The sequence below is a fragment of the Pseudophryne corroboree genome, unplaced genomic scaffold (assembly GCF_028390025.1).
Source record: "Pseudophryne corroboree isolate aPseCor3 unplaced genomic scaffold, aPseCor3.hap2 scaffold_693, whole genome shotgun sequence".
NCBI classification, from domain to species: Eukaryota; Metazoa; Chordata; class Amphibia; order Anura; family Myobatrachidae; genus Pseudophryne; species Pseudophryne corroboree.
The window spans coordinates 129,632-147,378 of NW_026970278.1; the positions used below are offsets into that span (position 1 = coordinate 129,632).

General features: G+C 47.8%; 1 protein-coding gene across 2 annotated transcripts in view; it reads left to right on the plus strand.

The window, feature by feature from the left end:
* LOC135037957 (zinc finger protein 260-like) overlaps positions 1-17,747 on the plus strand; it is a 56,848-nt gene that overhangs the window by 26,829 nt on the left and 12,272 nt on the right. For both annotated transcript variants that reach the window (XM_063954608.1, XM_063954609.1), the window contains exon 2: positions 3,141-3,805. In XM_063954608.1, the coding sequence (XP_063810678.1) occupies positions 3,217-3,805 (589 nt within the window). In that variant the 5' untranslated portion in view covers positions 3,141-3,216. The remainder of the gene's footprint in view (positions 1-3,140; positions 3,806-17,747) is intronic.

Genomic DNA, 17,747 nt, shown 5'->3' on the forward strand with positions numbered 1-17,747 from the left:
GAGGTGACTGCCGGGAATGGGACATTATACAGTAACACCAGGGGATGTGTCTGGGTGATGACTGGAGAGGTGACTGCTGGGAATGGGACATTATACAGTAACACCGGGAGATGTGTTTGGGTGATGACTAGAGAGGTGACTGATGGAAATGGGGCATTATACAGTAAATCCGGGGGATGTGTTTGGGTGATGACTAGAGAGGTGACTGATGGGAATGGGGCATTATACAGTAACACCAGGAGACGTGTCTGTGTGATGAATGGATAGGTGACTGATGGGAATGGGACATTATACAGTAACACCGGGTGATGTGTCTGGGTGATGACTGGAGAGGTGACTGCTGGGAATGGGACATTATACAGTGACAACAGGGAATGTGTTTGGGTGATGACTTGAGAGGTGACTGCCGGGAATGGGGCATTATACAGTAACACCAGGGGACGTGTCTGGTTGATGACTGGAGAGGTGACTGCCAGGAATGGGACATTATACAGTAACACCAGGAGACGTGTCTGGGTGATGACTGGAGAGGTGACTGCTGGGAATGGGACATTATACAGTAACACCAGGGAATGGGTCTAGGTGATGACTGGAGAGGTGACTGCTGGGAATGGGGCATTATACAGTAAAACCAGGGATCGTGTCTGGATGATGACTGGAGAGGTGACTGCCGGGAATAGGGCATTATACAGTAACACCAGGGGACGTGTCTAGGTGATGACTGGAGAGGTGACTGCCAGGAATGGTACATTATACAGTAACACCAGGAGACGTGTCTGGGTGATGACTGGAGAGGTGACTGCTGGGAATGGGACATTATACAGTAACACCAAGGAATGTGTCTGGGTGATGACTGGAGAGGTGACTGCCGGGAATGGGACATTATACAGTAACACCAGGGGATGTGTCTGGGTGATGACTGGAGAGGTGACTGCTGGAAATGGGACATTATACAGTAACACGGGGGATGTGTTTGGGTGATGACTAGAGAGGTGACTGATGGAAATGGGGCATTATACAGTAAATCCGGGGGATGTGTTTGGGTGATGACTAGAGAGGTGACTGATGGGAATGGGACATTATACAGTAACACCAGGAGACGTGTCTGTGTGATGAATGGATAGGTGACTGCTGGGAATGGGACATTATACAGTAACACCAGGTGATGTGTCTGGGTGATGACTGGAGAGGTGACTGCTGGAAATGGGACATTATACAGTAACACGGGGGATGTGTTTGGGTGATGACTAGAGAGGTGACTGATGGAAATGGGGCATTATACAGTAAATCCGGGGGATGTGTTTGGGTGATGACTAGAGAGGTGACTGATGGGAATGGGGCATTATACAGTAACACCAGGAGACGTGTCTGTGTGATGAATGGATAGGTGACTGCTGGGAATGGGACATTATACAGTAACACCAGGTGATGTGTCTGGGTGATGACTGGAGAGGTGACTGCTGGGAATGGGACATTATACAGTAACAACAGGGAATGTGTTTGGGTGATGACTTGAGAGGTGACTGCCGGGAATGGGGCATTATACAGTAACACCAGGGGACGTGTCTGGGTGATGACTGGAGAGGTGACTGCCAGGAATGGGACATTATACAGTAACACCAGGAGACGTGTCTGGGTGATGACTGGAGAGGTGACTGCTGGGAATGGGACATTATACAGTAACACCAGGGAATGGGTCTAGGTGATGACTGGAGAGGTGACTGCCGGGAATGGGACATTATACAGTAACACCAGGGGATGTGTCTGGGTGATGACTGGAGAGGTGACTGCCGGGAATGGGACATTATACAGTAACACCAGGGGATGTGTCTGGGTGATGACTGGAGAGGTGACTGCTGGGAATGGGACATTATACAGTAACACCGGGGGATTTGTTTGGGTGATGACTAGAGAGGTGACTGATGGGAATGGGGCATTATGCAGTAACACCAGGAGACGTGTCTGTGTGATGAATGGAGAGGTGACTGCTGGGAATGGGACATTATACAGTAACATCAGGTGATGTGTCTGGGTGATGACTGGAGAGGTGACTGCTGGGAATGGGACATTATACATTAACACCAGGGAATGTGTCTGGGTGATGACTGGAGAGGTGACTGCCGGGAATGGGGCATTATACAGTAACACCAGGGGATGTGTCTGGGTGATGACTGGAGAGGTGACTGCCAGGAATGGGACATTATACAGTAACACCAGGAGACGTGTATGGGTGATGACTGGAGAGGTGACTGCTGGGAATGGGACATTATACAGTAACACCAGGGAATGTGTCTGGATGATGACTGGAGAGGTGACTGCTGAGAATGGGACATTATACAGTATTACCAGGGGACGTGTCTGGGTGATGACTGGAGAGGTGACTGCTGGGAATGGGACATTGTACAGTAACACCGGGGGACGTGTCTGGGTGATGATTGGAGAGGTGACTGCTGGGAATGGGACATTATACAGTAACACCAGGGGACGTGTCTGGGTGATGACTGGAGAGGTGACTGCTGGGAATGGGGCATTATACAGTAACACCGGGGGATGTGTCTGGGTGATGACTGGAGAGGTGACTGCTGGGAATAGGAAATTATACAGTAACACCGGGGGACGTGTCTGGGTGATGACTGTATCAGTGTGTGTGTCAGGTGCCTATAAGGTGACAGGATGTCACTGTCTATGTCTCCATGCAGGAGGGGAAGTATATAGAGGAACACAGTGGTCTGTACAAGGACGTGATGATGGAGAATCACCGGCTCCTCACATCACTGGGCAAGAGGAGATTGTCATGTATTGTACAGGGGAGAGCAGGTATGCGGGCCCCCTATATACACACATCATCATATAATTACATATATACACTGTACTCAGTCACTGTGTGTCTCCTACAGATGGGCCCAGTAACAGAGATACCCCAGTCAGATGTCCCCATCCTCTGTATTCCTAGTACTGTACAGAGGAGAATCACAGGACCCCACAGGAGGATCAGTTAGGTGGGATTTAGGGTCTCGACAATATACCAAAGTGACTGTCACTATATGATCTGTAGAGAAGCTGTATGTGTCGTATACACTGATATTATACTGTTTCACCTCAGTTTAATCTGACTGCAAATGTCATTATGGTGTTTTTAGGTTTTTTTAGGTAGAACGTCTGTCTGATATTAAAACAGAAAATATAGAGGGAGAAGAAGAGACATATGTGACTGATATGAAGGCAGAAGATACAGAGAGAGAAGAAGAGACGTATGTGACTGGTATAAAGGCAGAAGATACAGAGGGAGAAGAAGAGACGTATGTGACTGATATAAAGGCAGAAGATATAGAAGGAGTAGAAGAGATGTATATGACTGATATAAAGGCAGAAGATATAGAGGGAGAAGAAGAGACGTATGTGACTGATATAGAGGCAGAAGTTATAGAGGGAGAAGAAGAGATGTATGTGACTGATATAAAGGCAGAAGATATAGAAGGAGTAGAAGAGACGTATATGACTGATATAAAGTCAGAAGATATAGAGGGAGAAGAAGAGACGTATGTGACTGATATAAAGGCAGAAGATATAGAGGGAGAAGAAGAGACTTATGTGACTGATATAAAAGCAGAAGATATGGAGGCAGAAGTTATAGAGGGAGAAGAAGAGATGTATGTGACTGATATAAAGGCAGAAGATTTAGAGGGAGAAGAAGAGACATATGTGACTGGTATAAAGGCAGAAGATACAGAGGGAGAAGAAGAGACGTATGTGAGGGCTGATCATCAGTGTAAGGAGGAGGAGATCCCTACAGATATCAAAACAGGTGAGTAATAAACACTTATTACAGAAAAGAGTCACATATTCTCCTTTCTCAGTCACTACAGCAATCTCTTATCCTACACCCTCCTCTGTCAGTACAAACTAATGAGGAATATGTATTTTCCCAGTGTGGAGTCAGGAGCCATCAGCCCCTATTATACTCCTGCTCTCCCCCTCACATCATGTCACTGTGTGTTACCAGCCCAGAGATCTGACCAGTCTCCTCCCCACACTCTCTGGTGTATCTCATACATCAAGAGCCATCAGCCCCTATTATACTCCTGCTCTCCCCCTCACATCATGTCACTGTGTTACCAGCCCAGAGATCTGACCAGTCTCCTCCCCACCCTCTCTGGTGTATCTCATACATCAGGAGCCATCAGCCCCTATTATACTCCTGCTCTCCACCTCACATCATGTCACTGTGTTACCAGCCCAGAGATCTGACCAGTCTCCTCCCCACCCTCTCTGGTGTATCTCATACATCAGGAGCCATCAGCCCATATTATACTCCTGCTCTCCCCCTCACATCATGTCACTGTGTGTTACCATCCCAGAGATCTGACCAGTCTCCTCCCCACACTCTCTGGTGTATCTCATACATAGCTCAGGAAATAAAGATAAAAAGATTTGTTTTAAACCCATAACAAGAGCAAATAAATCTGGCCCAAAAATAGATCCATTCCCAGTAACTTAGTCCCAGTTGGCACATGTTACAGTAGGAAACAGACTCTGAGTGTCTGTAACAGTCTTACTCCTTTAGCATATTATTTAGAGACGGAAGACAACTCCTCCGGGATTGGTTTAGGTAGAGTGTCATGAAGGATTGTCAATAGGAATGTCCCACTTTCTCTAACATCCTAGGGGATACTGGGATGGTCTTAGTACTATGGGGTATAGATCGGGTCTATTGGAGCCTAGCACTTTAAGAAATCATTAGTGTGTACTGGCTTCTCCCCTCTGTGTCCCTCCTGCAGACTCAGTTTAGTGCATTCTCTGGAGCTTCAGAGAGTTTTTTTCAGAATGTATTTTAGTTTGTTGTTTTCAGGCAGGACGGGTTGGGCCCAGTCTGCCTGCATCGTGAGACTTAGGGGGGGACCGGTACCAACCTCTTGAAGGGTTAATGTTTTGGGTCCCCGCTTACAGGACATAGCTCCTGAAGGAGGTTGTTTCGCTCACCCACAGCGGTGTGCGCTCTTCTTCACAACATGCCACCCCCCCTAATTGAGTGGGGAGTACAATACCGGGGTCCCCGGTACATATGGCGGCGTTAGGGCAGAGGAAACACAGCTTAAGTGCTTCTGTTGTCCCTCTATGCAAGCCCACACTGGCGCTGACGCCGAAAAGGGGTTTTAACACTATTTTCTTTTCAAATATTACCCAGGAGCTACAGATGGATTCAACCAAGGTCCAAGCGATTCATGATTGGACTCTTCCTACCACTCTAAAAGGGATCCAACGATTTATTGGCTTTGCCAACTTTTACAAATGTATCAAGAACTACTCCACTATCATCGCCCCAATTACCATGTTAACCAGGAAAGGAGCCAATCCTTCGATTTGGCCACCCGAGGCTCTGAAAGCCTTCACGTTCTTAAAAGAGGCCTTCATGTCCTCTCCAATTCTTTGCCAACCTGATCTCAGTCGCCTCTTTCAGGTGGAAGTAGATGCTTCTTCGGTGGAAGTCGGGGCGGTTCTTTCTCAGCTCTTTGAAGATAAGAAAAGTCATCCTTGTGCATATTTTTCTTGAAGATTCTCCAAAGCTGAGCAAAATTATCCTATTGGGGAACAAGAACTGTTGGCCATAAAATTAGCTTTGTATAGTGGCGATATTTATTAGCGGTAGCTCAACACCCTATCTCTGTTATCATGGATCACAAGAATCTTCTGTACCTCCAGACAGCTCATTGTTTAAACCCACGGCAAGCCAGGTGGGCTCTCTTCTTCTCTCGTTTCTCCTTCAAACTCTTTAACCGCCCAGGAACCTTAAATCGAAGAGCAGATGCACTTTCTCGTTCTTTTCAAACAGACGATTCCCTCAACTCCTCTGAAACAATTTATTCTGAATCCGGCTTCATTTGCTTCCACTCATACTGTTCCTCTTCCTCCTCTGGGGAGAACTTTTGTAGCACCAAAACTTCGCAGGAAATTGCTTACGTGGGCTCATTCTTCATCTTTCATGGGTCACGCCGGCGGTCTAAAGACTCTCAAGTTCATTCAGCGATTCTACTGGTGGCCTCATCTTAAAACGGATGTCTTTGAATTTGTAGCAGCCTGTTCCAAGTGTGCTCAACATAAAAGTCCACGAACATCTCCCTCGGGTCATCTTCATCCACTTCCAACACCTCAAAAGCCTTGGACTCACACCTCTATGGATTTCATAACCGATTTGCCAGTCTCCAGAGGGCACAACACCATTTGGGTCATTGTGGAATGATTTTCGAAGATGGATCACTTCATACCCCTCACCGGTCTTTCCTCTACTCCTCAGCTATCCAAATTGTTTTTCTCATACATTTTTCATTTGCATGGCCTTCCACAGGAAATAGTTTCTGATCAGGGTCCTCAATTCATCGCCAAATTCTGGAAATCTCTCAGCTCTGTCCTAGGAATCAAGTTGAACTTCTCTTCAGCCTACCTTCCCCAGACTGACATACAGACTGAAATAGTCAAAAAGATCTGGAAACTTTCTTATGGATGTTCATGTCCCCTGCTCAGGATGACTGGATGGATTGCCTCCCATTTGCTGAGTTTGCCCACAATAACCTATATCATTCTTCTACCAATTCCACTCCTTTCTTCATTAACTATGGTTTTCATCCACAAGTTCCTTCCTTTGAATCTCTCCCAGCTCTTGAGGTTCCTGCTGCTGAATCCGCTCTTCATCAGTTCACTAAGATGTGGGGAAAAATTCATAAGGCGCTACTTAAAACTTCCCAGGAATAAACAAACTACGCCAATTGGAAACGGAGGGCTGTTCCTAGTCTCAAAGTGGGAGATCGTGTTTGGATATCCACCAGAAACCTCAGGCTCAACGTTCCTACCAAAAAGTTTGCTCCAAGATTCATCGGTCCGTATCCTATTAAGAGTGTTGAATCCTGTTTCTTACAAGGTGAAACTGCCTCCCTATTTGAAAATTCCCAATACCTTTCACATTTCTCTGCTAAAGCCTCTTGTACTAAATCATTTTCGGGCATCTTTCCCTTAACCTCCCAAGGTGCAAGCTGCTCAAAATGAGGAATTCGAGGTTCATATGTGTCTTGACTTCAGCAAGAGGTATGGTCGTCTCCAGTATCTCATAGAGTGGAGAGGATATGTTCTGGAGGAAAGATCTTGGGTGGCTGCAGAGGATGTTCATGCTCCAAGACTGATTTGTGCCTTTCATGCCAAGAATCCCACTAAGCAGTGTGGGTGTTCGGAGACCACCCTAAAAAGGGGGTACTGTCAGCATCTGGAGTCTTACATCTGGTTCTGGTCCCTGTGGCCTTCCTGATAGCTGGCTGGTGTCACTGTGATGGATAGTAGCTACAGCAGCAATATCCTCCGGTGCGGCTGCCGGGCATCTGGAGGCCGGGCTCCTGGGGAGTGGAGAATGGCAGCCGGAGGTGTCTGTTTCCAAGTGTCCTGTTGCTGGAGTGCGGCATCTTGGAGGCTGAGGCCAGCGGTAGTGGCTGTGTGCTGGTTCCACATGTGTCCTCTGTGCAGGGAGCCACCATGTTGGAGACCAAGCCAAGCCAATAGGTATCCCAGTTCGCGTCCAGCCAATCCGGTGCAGTCTTTCTTTATAAAAATGGGTTGATGTTTAGCTATGGTGCCAGTGCTACAATTTACTTGCTGCTGTAAGGTGCTCAAGCTCTGTGCTGCCGGGTTAACCCCTGGTATGCTGGTTCTGTTGTGGCCACCCGGTGGTCAGTTCTGTTATTGCAGTCCTTTGCTCCTAGTCCACCTGCTCTTGCGGTTTAACCGCTGGGTCCTCTATCAGGTAGAGGGTCTCCGTTTGCTGATGGTGCTCATAGCGATCCTCTCTTCAGCATTGTTTAAAAATCACAAGCTTTCTCTTCATTCCATGTTCTTCAGCGTAATTTACAAATCACAAGTCATCTCTTCATTCAGTGTTCTTCAGCATCATTTACAAATCACAAGTCACTTCATTCAGTATTCTTCAGCATCGTTTACAAGTCATTAACCTTTCGTCTTTCAGAATTCACTCAGACTTTTCTCCGAGTCGTTGTGTATGATTGAGGTCTCAAAACTGAATTCCTCTTTCTTCAGTGTATCATTCTCGGTCATTGTCCTCATTGCCTACCCCTCTACATCTTCGGGCCTGTCTTCAATCCATGAGTAAGAACTACATTCAGCCACCTCGTTTCCTTCCTTTGCCGATAGCTGCTCCCTCAGTCAATTATCAGTCGTCAGATCCCCAACTCAAGCCAAGCGTGACATGGAAGAAGGGGAATTCCTGGTATCTCTGAATATTAAAGATGCGTATCTTCACATCCCAATATGGCAGCCTCTTCAGGCTTACCTCAGGTTTGCACTGCAGGACAGCCACTACCAGGTCCAGGCCTTGCCTTTTGGACTCTCAACGGCACTAAGGGTGTTATCAGGGGTGATGGCAGTGATGTTGCTACAACTCCGCAAGTTAGAAGTGAACATCGTTCCATACTTGGGCGATCTCATAATGGCTATATTCAGAGCAAAGTTGATGGAAAATATCAGCCTTCCAACACGACTACTCAAGGATCATGGGTGGATTCTCAATCTGCAGCAATCCCGCCTTGAACCTACGCAGAGGCTTCAGTTACTGGTAATGATACTGGACATGGTGTCTCAGAAGGTGTTCCTTCCTATGGACAAGGCAAAGACAATTCATACGATGGTACATTCCATTTTGAAGCTGAACAAAATCTCGGTACATCTCTGCATACGCTTACTGGGAAAGATGATGGCCTCCTACGACGCAATTCAGTACGGAAGATTCCATGCATGACCATTCCAGCTGGATCTGCTGGACAAATGGTCTGGGTCACATCTGCACATACGCCAGATGATATGCCTTTCACCAAACGCCAGGATTTCCCTCTTATGGTGGTTGCTGATCTCCCTCCTGGAGGGTCGACACTTCGAAATTCAGGATTGGATTCTGTTGACAACGGATGCGAGCCTCCATGGTTGGGGTGCAGTGACCCTAAGTGCTCATTTCCAATGAAGGCGGTCTGATCAAGAGGCTTCCCTTCCGATAAATGTTATGGAACTCAGGGCGATTTACAGTGTCCTTCTGCTGACCTCTTTCTATCCTTCAGTATCAGGCCATACAGGTATGGTCAGAAAACACACCAACTGTGGAGAACATAAACCGACAAGAAGGCCCAAACAGCAGAGCTGCAATGAGGGAGGTGTCCCAGATAATCCTCTGGGTGGAGCGGAATCCCAAGGCAATTTCCGCCATATTAATTCTGGGAGTAGACAGTTGGGGTGCAGACTTCCTCAGCAGACACGATCTGCACCTGTGGCAATGGGGCCTCTACCCGCAAGTGTTTCAACAAATATTTCACCGGTGGGGCTACCCGCAAATCGACTTGTTGGCTTCTCAGCTCACTAAGAAGCTTCTGCGTTTCTGTTCTGGGATGAGGGATCTACAGGTCGCAGCAGTGGACGCTCTGGCGACACCGTGGATTTATCGGTTGGTGTACTTGTTTCCTCCATTTCCTCTAATTCCCAGAGTTCTCAAAGGACTTAAAGGGACAGGGTTCAGGCAATTCTGGGCTTGGTATGCAGACATTCTAGCCTTATTACTCGAAGGCCCCTGGCCTCTGCCAATTCAGGATGATTATCTTACACAAGGGCCGTTCGTATATACAGACTTACCACGTCTACGTTTGATGCAATGGAAGTAGATTGTGAGGATTTTTGCCAGGAAAAAGATTCCCGGCCATGTCATCTCGACTATGCTCCAAGCAGGGCAGATGGTCGTATCGAAACATTACCCTCGCATATGGAAGAAATGTGTCTCTTGATGTGAGGGTCAACAGTATTCTGCTGTGGATTTTCATCTGGGACGTTTCTTGCACTTCCTGCAGGCTGTTGTGGATGTGGGCCTACGTTTAGGCTCCATAAAAGTTCAAATCTCAGCCTTGTCTTTTTCTTCCAGGGAACAATTGGCTGTTCTCCCAGTGGTCCAGATGTTCTTGATGGGTGTCCTTCATATTCGACCACCCTTTGTGCCTCCCGCAGCACCGTGAGTTCTCTATTTGGTTCTGGCCTTTCTCCAATCTGTTTGATTGAACCTTTCCACAAGGTGGACATGGAGTATTTGACGTGGCAGGATATCATGTTGTTGGCCTTGGCCTCAGTGAGGCATGTTTTGGAATTAGGGCCCTTATCCTGTAAGAGTCCTTCTCTGGTGTTTCATGAGGATAGAGCGGTGCTCAGAACTCACTAGAAATTCTTGCCTAAGGTGGTGTCAGCATTTCATATCAATTGGCCAATGGTGGTTCCGGTTGTCACTGGCATGTCTGTTACAACAATGTCCTTGGATGTGGTTCGGGCTTTGGAGATTTATGTCAAGAGGCCGGCTTGTCTCAGAAAATCAGACTTGCTTTTTGTTCTCTATGATGCTTCAAAGATTGGTTGTCCTGCTCCGAAGCAGTCTATTGCATGTTGGATCGGGCTTATGATCCAACAGGCTCACTCTTCGACGGCTTTGCCGCTGCCGAGGTCTGTTCAGGCCCACTCCACATGGTCAATTTGGTTCTTCCTAGGCAGCTGCCCAGGGTGTCCCGGCTTTACAGTTATGCCGGGCAGCTACTTGGTCGGGTTCGAACACATTAAGTTTTAAATCAGGCCTGTCCAACCTGTGGCTCTCCAAATGTTGTGAAACTACACATGCCCTGCCACAGTTTTTAGCATTTCCTAATCGCAAAACTGTTGCAAGGCATGATGGGACCTGTTGTTTTACAACAGCTGGAGAGCCACAGGTTGGCCAGGCCTGTTTTAAAGGTTCAACACCTTGGCTACTGAGAACCTTCAGTTTGGTCAATCAGTTTTGCAGGGGTCTCAGCACTCTCCCACCTGGTCTGGGAGTTTTGGAACTTCCCCATGGTACTAAGACCATCCCAGTATCCCCTAGGAATTTAGAGTTTATAGGATTTTAATACCTTACGGTAAATCTCGTAGTCCATAGGGGATGCTGGGTGTCCGCCTCTGCTTCGATATTTTCCTGCGAGAGTTGTTCTTGTGTGTTGTAGTTTGGGTCTGCTTTTGCTGTCCCTATTTTCAAGTTGTGGTTAGTGTTACTATCATCTTGTTATGTTGTGTGCTGGTTCGTTCTCTCACCACTTTCTTGTCTCTCTTCCTCCTCTCAAAGTATGTCCATCTTCTCGGGTACAGTTTTCCTAGACTGAGTCTGCAGGAGGGGCATAGAGTGGAAGAGCCAGTACACTCTGAAGAAGTGCCAGGATCCAATGGACTCCATCTATACCCCATGATACTAAAACCATCCCAGTATCCCCTACGGACTACGAGAAAAGGATTTTCCGGTAGGTATTAAAATCCTATTTTTTCAGAATAGCAGGGCCATCCTCGGGTGAAGGTATCACTGTGAAGGCGCAGTTTCACGTTACAATAAGCTTAGTAGGAAATACCCATTTGTATTGTACATTTTTTTGGGTGGAATAGACGCCTTTTGGCCAGCGTCACAGGAGAAATATCTGGAAATATCTGCAGATTATCCATGCAATCAGTTGTGGACGAGGAATACAAAGCAGCCTGTAGAATGCGTTCTTTAATATGAAAAAAGTGGACCCTGAGCAGAGTGTTCCTCTGTGCTTGGATAGGGGCCTGTTTGGACTTTGGGAGTCTATGGATCCTATCAATAAGAAGGTCCGCGGCAGAAGCCTTCTGTGGAAGTTTCTGAAAAGAAAACCGTGGCACAGGGCCGGAGCTTCCATTAGGCAGGTTTAGGCAGCCGCCTAGGGGCGCCAGATCCTGGGGGGGCGGCCGGCTATGGCTGCCTGAAAAAGGAAGCATGGTCCTACCTCACAGTCATCGCAAACACCCCCGGCACTCATATCTTACAGCAGTCGCGACTGGCAAGCTCCCTTATTGCAGCCTCCAGCTCTGCCTCCACCTGGCACAGGCAGTAACTTTGACAGCTCCTGGAGTCCTGGCTGGGGGTAACATGTGGCGCTGCTCTTCATTCCAGACTCTTTCGCAGATGACTCAGTCCGAACTCTGCATCGCAGCTTGCAGGTAAGGTGGCTGCACAGTGCACTCTCTGCATTTGATAAGGAAAGAGCAGCAGTCTGGGGAGGTAGGCGGAGATTAGCAGCAGGCACGCACACTGTCTGCGGGGGATGAGCAGCTGCACACACACAGATGGTGGGGGAGATAAATGTCTGCTGTTCTAACAGAGGAGGGGGGGGGGTGAGAGCAGCAGGCACCCACACATACTGGGGAGATGGGGAGAAGAGAGCAGCCATGCAACAGACTGGGGATGGGGGAGAGCAGCAGCATGTCTTTCACCTGGAGGGCAGATAGGGGGAAGGGGCAGTAGGCAGAAGTTTTGCCTAGGGTGCCAAGAAACCTTGCACCGGCCCTGCCGTGGCATAATCATGAAGCTCAGCATTTGTAACAGAATCCAGAACGCCCATTATTCTGATATTATTTCTCCGAGACCTGTCTTCTAAATCAATGACTTTATCACGAATAGAGACCATGGTGGTCATTCCGAGTTGTTCGCTCGTTATTTTTCTTTCGCAACGGAGCGATTAGTCGCTAATGCGCATGCGCAATGTCCGCAGTGCGACTGCGCCAAGTAAATTTGCTATGCAGTTAGGTATTTTACTCACGGCATTATGAGGTTTTTTCTTCGCTCTGGTGATCGTAATGTGATTGACAGGAAGTGGGTATTTCTGGGCGGAAACTGGCCGTTTTATGGGTGTGTGCGAAAAAATGCTGCCGTTCCTGGGAAAAACGCGGGAGTGGCTGGAGAAACGGGGGAGTGTCTGAGCGAACGCTGGGTGTGTTTGTGACGTCAAACCAGGAACGACAAGCACTGAACTGATCGCAGATGCCGAGTAAGTGTGGAGCTACTCAGAAACTGCTAAGAAGTGTCTATTCGCAATTTTGCTAATCTTTCGTTCGCAATTTTACTATGCTAAGATTCACTCCCAGTAGGCGGCGGCTTAGCGTGTGCAAAGCTGCTAAAAGCAGCTTGCGAGCGAACAACTCGGAATGAGGGCCCATGTCTTCCTGAAGGGTGTCATGTGCTGAAATCAGATCTTTGTGAGACGCAACAATCTCTTTCATCTTAGACTGTACGAGTGCCACTCTCACTGATACTGGACCTCAAAGCTTGAATATTACAGTTAAATTCTGAGGTTATTTCAGTCCTTAACCACTTAACTGACGATTTATTTTGCAAAAAACTGCTCCGAAATTGTCGGGTTTTTTATGAGTGAATTAGGTGAGAAACATGAATTTAACCCTATCCAAAATGATTTTAGTAAAATATATATATATATATATATATATTTGTTTTTTTTGTTGTTGAATTTTTCAAAAAATATATTGTTCAAACATCGAAACATCGATCGGGAACATGACCATCGGAAACATCGTGACCATCACAGCCTCCAGTTATACACAGGGGGTCTGGGGGTGGCTTGGGAGGGTTAATATACACTCCCCAGCGGCTGCCATTGCCTGCAGCCGCTAGATTGAGGGGATCCAGTCGGCAGCACGGCAATCAGTAGGGGAGAGTGCAGAGAGGCAGAGAGACCTTCCGGTCCCTCTGACAGAAGCAGCAGAGGGAAGTTTCTCTTCCCTGCTGCTGCTGCTAATACAGTTTATCTGATTGGTCACATCCTGTGCTCCCAGGTCAGATAGAGCACTTGCAGGCATGGTCACATCTGAGTAACAGGACCATCTAGAGTGTCTTAAGATGTCTTCAGCCATTGCAGCTGGTCTGTGCATCTGACAAGAAGAAGCAGATGTTGTAGCAGTCTCAGATGGACCACCTGAATTTGAGATACTAAAGAGATGGACAGGTGGAGCCGATTTGTTACCTTTTAACCTTTTTGAAGGCATGGTAAGCCAGCTACAAAGAGCCTGACCTCTCAGAGATAGGAAAATACAAATGATCTATACATAAAAGGAGCAGTAGTACGGGCTAGACAGAATTCCTATTGAGCTCTATAAGAAGAATATTGACTTTTATGGCCCTAAATTGCTTACTCTGTTCAATGACTTGTTGGAATTCGGTTCACTGCCAGATTCTATGACAGAGGCTTTGATAATAGTGCTTTTAAAACCAGATAAGGATCCAGAGCGGGTAGATTCGTATAGACCTATCTCGTTACTAATGTCAAGGTCCTAGCAAAGATCCTGGCACTTAGACTAAACTCTGTTATTACCTAAATTATTCACACAGATCAGACTGGTTTCGTGCCAGGGCGGTCCACTCTGACTAACCTTAGGCGTTTGTTCACACACTTACAGGGCCCTCGCGAGAACGCCGGCGCTTCTGTTATGGTGTCCCTTGATGCTGCTAAAGCTTTTGATTCAGTGGAGTGGGTGTTCTTGTGGGAGTCTATGGCCCGCTTCGGCATTGGACCACGCTTTATACGGTGGGTCAAGCTATTATACTCCACACCATTAGCCAGGGTCTCGATAAATGGATTCATCTCATCTGCATTTCCTCTAGCCAGGGGTACAAGGCAGGGCTGCCCACTATCCCCTATTCTTTTTGCTCTGGCGGTGGAGCCCTTAGCGTGTCTGGTGCGTTCTGACTCGTGGGTGGGGGGGTTCCGGGTGGGCCCCATCACGGACAAAATTTCTCTATGTGCGATTGATATTCTGCTGTTTATATCAGACTACTGCAATACCATGCCACACGTGCTGCGTGTTATTGACACCTATGGCGGGTACTCTGGTTTATCCATTAACTGGGATAAGTCCTGCATACTGCCCTTCCGTGGTACTTGTCCTGGTGCCCCGCCCGTTGCCCTCCCTCTTCGCTGGGTGGACTCATTTAAGTACTTGGGAATCTGGGTCACAAATAATCCTTCTCAATACTTTTCCTTGAATATAAAACCTCATATGGATTATTTGCACTCCCGTATTGCGGTTTGGGGGACTCTACCTCTAACTATAACGGGTAGAATTAATTTAGTGAAAATGGTGGCCCTGCCTAAGTTGCTGTATGCGCTACAGCACTCCCCTGTTTATCTCCCATTAAAAACCTTTCGGAAAATAGATGGTCTTCTGTCCTCTATCGTATGGTCTAACTGCCAGGTCAGAATAAAATTAGACACCCTTACACGCCCACGTGATTCTGGGGGCCTAGCCCTCCCTAAATTCAGTTTATATTATCTAGCGGCACAAATGGTACATATCAGTAAGTGGTCACATGATCCTGCTAGAGATGAATTGATCTCCCGAATTCTCTATGTAACTGATCAGAATTGCCCCCCACTACGACTACTGTTGAGTGACCATGTATCGCTACTTAATCTCCCCGTTGTCAAACAAGCAATTATGGTATGGAGACAAACGCATAGATTGCTCCAGGGAGAGGGTTGGGACCCGGAAACGCCTCTGGCTTACGCACATACTCTTAACGAGCTCTTTCCAACAATTACAGGAGGAGTATAATATTCCTATCTTCTATTTTTATCGATATCTACAACTCCGCCATGCGAGTCAAAATCAATTTGCGGACACTCCCCTGGTGCTCCGGGACACGCCAGTTCGGGAACTATTTGTTCATCTCCAAAATTGCACTATTTCCATATTTTACTCGGCTCTACTATGTGCTTATCATGGTGAGGCCCTTCTCTCTCTTATATCTAGATGGGAATGTGATCTAGGGCCCATATCTAATGATACCTGGGAGGATGCACTGGGTGCCTCTAGGGTGGCGACCACAGCGGTCCGTTACCAACAGGTGCATCTTTTTGTTTTACACAGAGTCTATAATACTCCTGAGAGGTTAATGAGATTCGGAGGAAGAATGGATTCTAGATGTCCCAAATGTACTCTGAATGGGGGCACTTTCTGGCATATGATTTGGTCATGTAGGATGGTTCAGGCCTTCTGGCAGGAAGTACTTAAGATTATGGTTTCCACTGGTATACCTGCTGATGTGTTGACCCCTCCTGTGTGTATACTGGCGGTGGTGGATGGGGAGTTGCTGAATGCCCCCTCCAGACGTTATGTTATCAGCCTGTGTGCTCTTGCACAGGTTTCTATAGCCCGGTCGTGGATGGCACCTACTGGCCCAGATATTGATTCCTGGATTGCCCTAGTGAATACTACGGTGGCACATGAAAAATTTGTCTACATGTCCAGGAAAGTCATTACTAAATACTATGCGATATGGGATAGGTGGCTGGCATCGCCATATGTTAGGGGTGCTCACATTGCTACATCTGCAGATGCGAGATTAGCTTCAGCATAATATTTTCCGATGCTACCTGTAGAGGCTAGGAAATTGTACTGTTTGCACCATATTGTTTTCTCTTAGGTCCTAGAGCAGAGGTGGCCAGACTTGGAGTCGGCGATCTACTTTGAAAGCTAAAAAGCTTTTGTGATCTACCTAGGAGGAATAATAGCGTGCGCCGCAGGTGCACACTCAAAAAGGGGCGTGGCATAACCAAAAAGTGGGCGTGATATAACAAAAAGTGTGCGTGGTATAACAAAAAAAGGGACGTAGCCTTGCTGCACAGAGTGTAATGACTCCCTCACATGAAATAACACATTGGCCCCCACAGGTAAAAACCTCAAACACATATGCCCTTACAGTGCCAGATACAGATATGCCCCCACAGTGCCATGTGCCCACAGTGCCAGATATGCCCCCACAGTGCCAGATTACAGATATGCCTCCACAGTGCCAGATATGCCCCCACACTGCCAGATACAGATATGCCCCCACAGTGCCAGATTACAGATATGCCCCCACAGTGCCAGATATGCCCCCACACTGCCAGATACAGATATGCCCCCACAGTGCCAGCTATGCCCCCACAGTGCCAGATACAGATATGCCCCCCCAGTGCCATGTGCCCACAGTGCTAGATTACAGATATGCCCCCCCAGTGCCATGTGCCCACAGTGCCAGACATGCCCCCACAGTGCCAGACATGACCCCACAGTGCCAGATACAGATATGCCCCCACAGTGCCATGTGCCCACAGTGCCAGACATGCCCCCACAGTGCCAGACATGACCCCACAGTGCCAGATACAGATATGCCCCCACAGTGCCATGTGCCCACAGTGCCAGATATGTCCCCACAGTGCCATATACAGATATGCCCCCACAGTGCCAGATACAGATATGCCCCCACAGTGCCATGTGCCCACAGTGCCAGATATGTCCCCACAGTGCCATATACAGATATGCCCCCACAGTGCCATGTGCCCACAGTGCCAGATTACATATGCCCCCACAGTGCCAGATACAGATATGCCCCCACAGTGCCATGTGCCCACAGTGCCAGATACAGATATGCCCCCACAGTGCCATGTGCCCACAGTGCTAGATATGCCCCCACAGTGCCAGATTACAGATATGCCCCCAGTGCTATGTGCCCACAGTGCCAGATATGACCCCACAGTGCCAGATACAGATATGCCCCAACAGTGCCATGTGCCCACAGTGCCAGATATGCCCCCACAGTGCCAGATTACAGATATGCCCCCACAGTGCCATGTGCCCACAGTGCCAGATATGCTCCCACAGTGCCAGATATGCCCCCACAGTGCCATGTGCCCGGAAAGCCAGATATGCCCCCACAGTGCCAGATACAGTATGCCCCACATTGCCAGATATGCCCCACATTGCCAGATATGCCCCCACGGAGCCATGTCCCCACAATGCCAGATATGCCCCCATAGTAGAGCTCACCGGAGTGGAGAGCACAGCGCGCGCTTCTCCTGCCT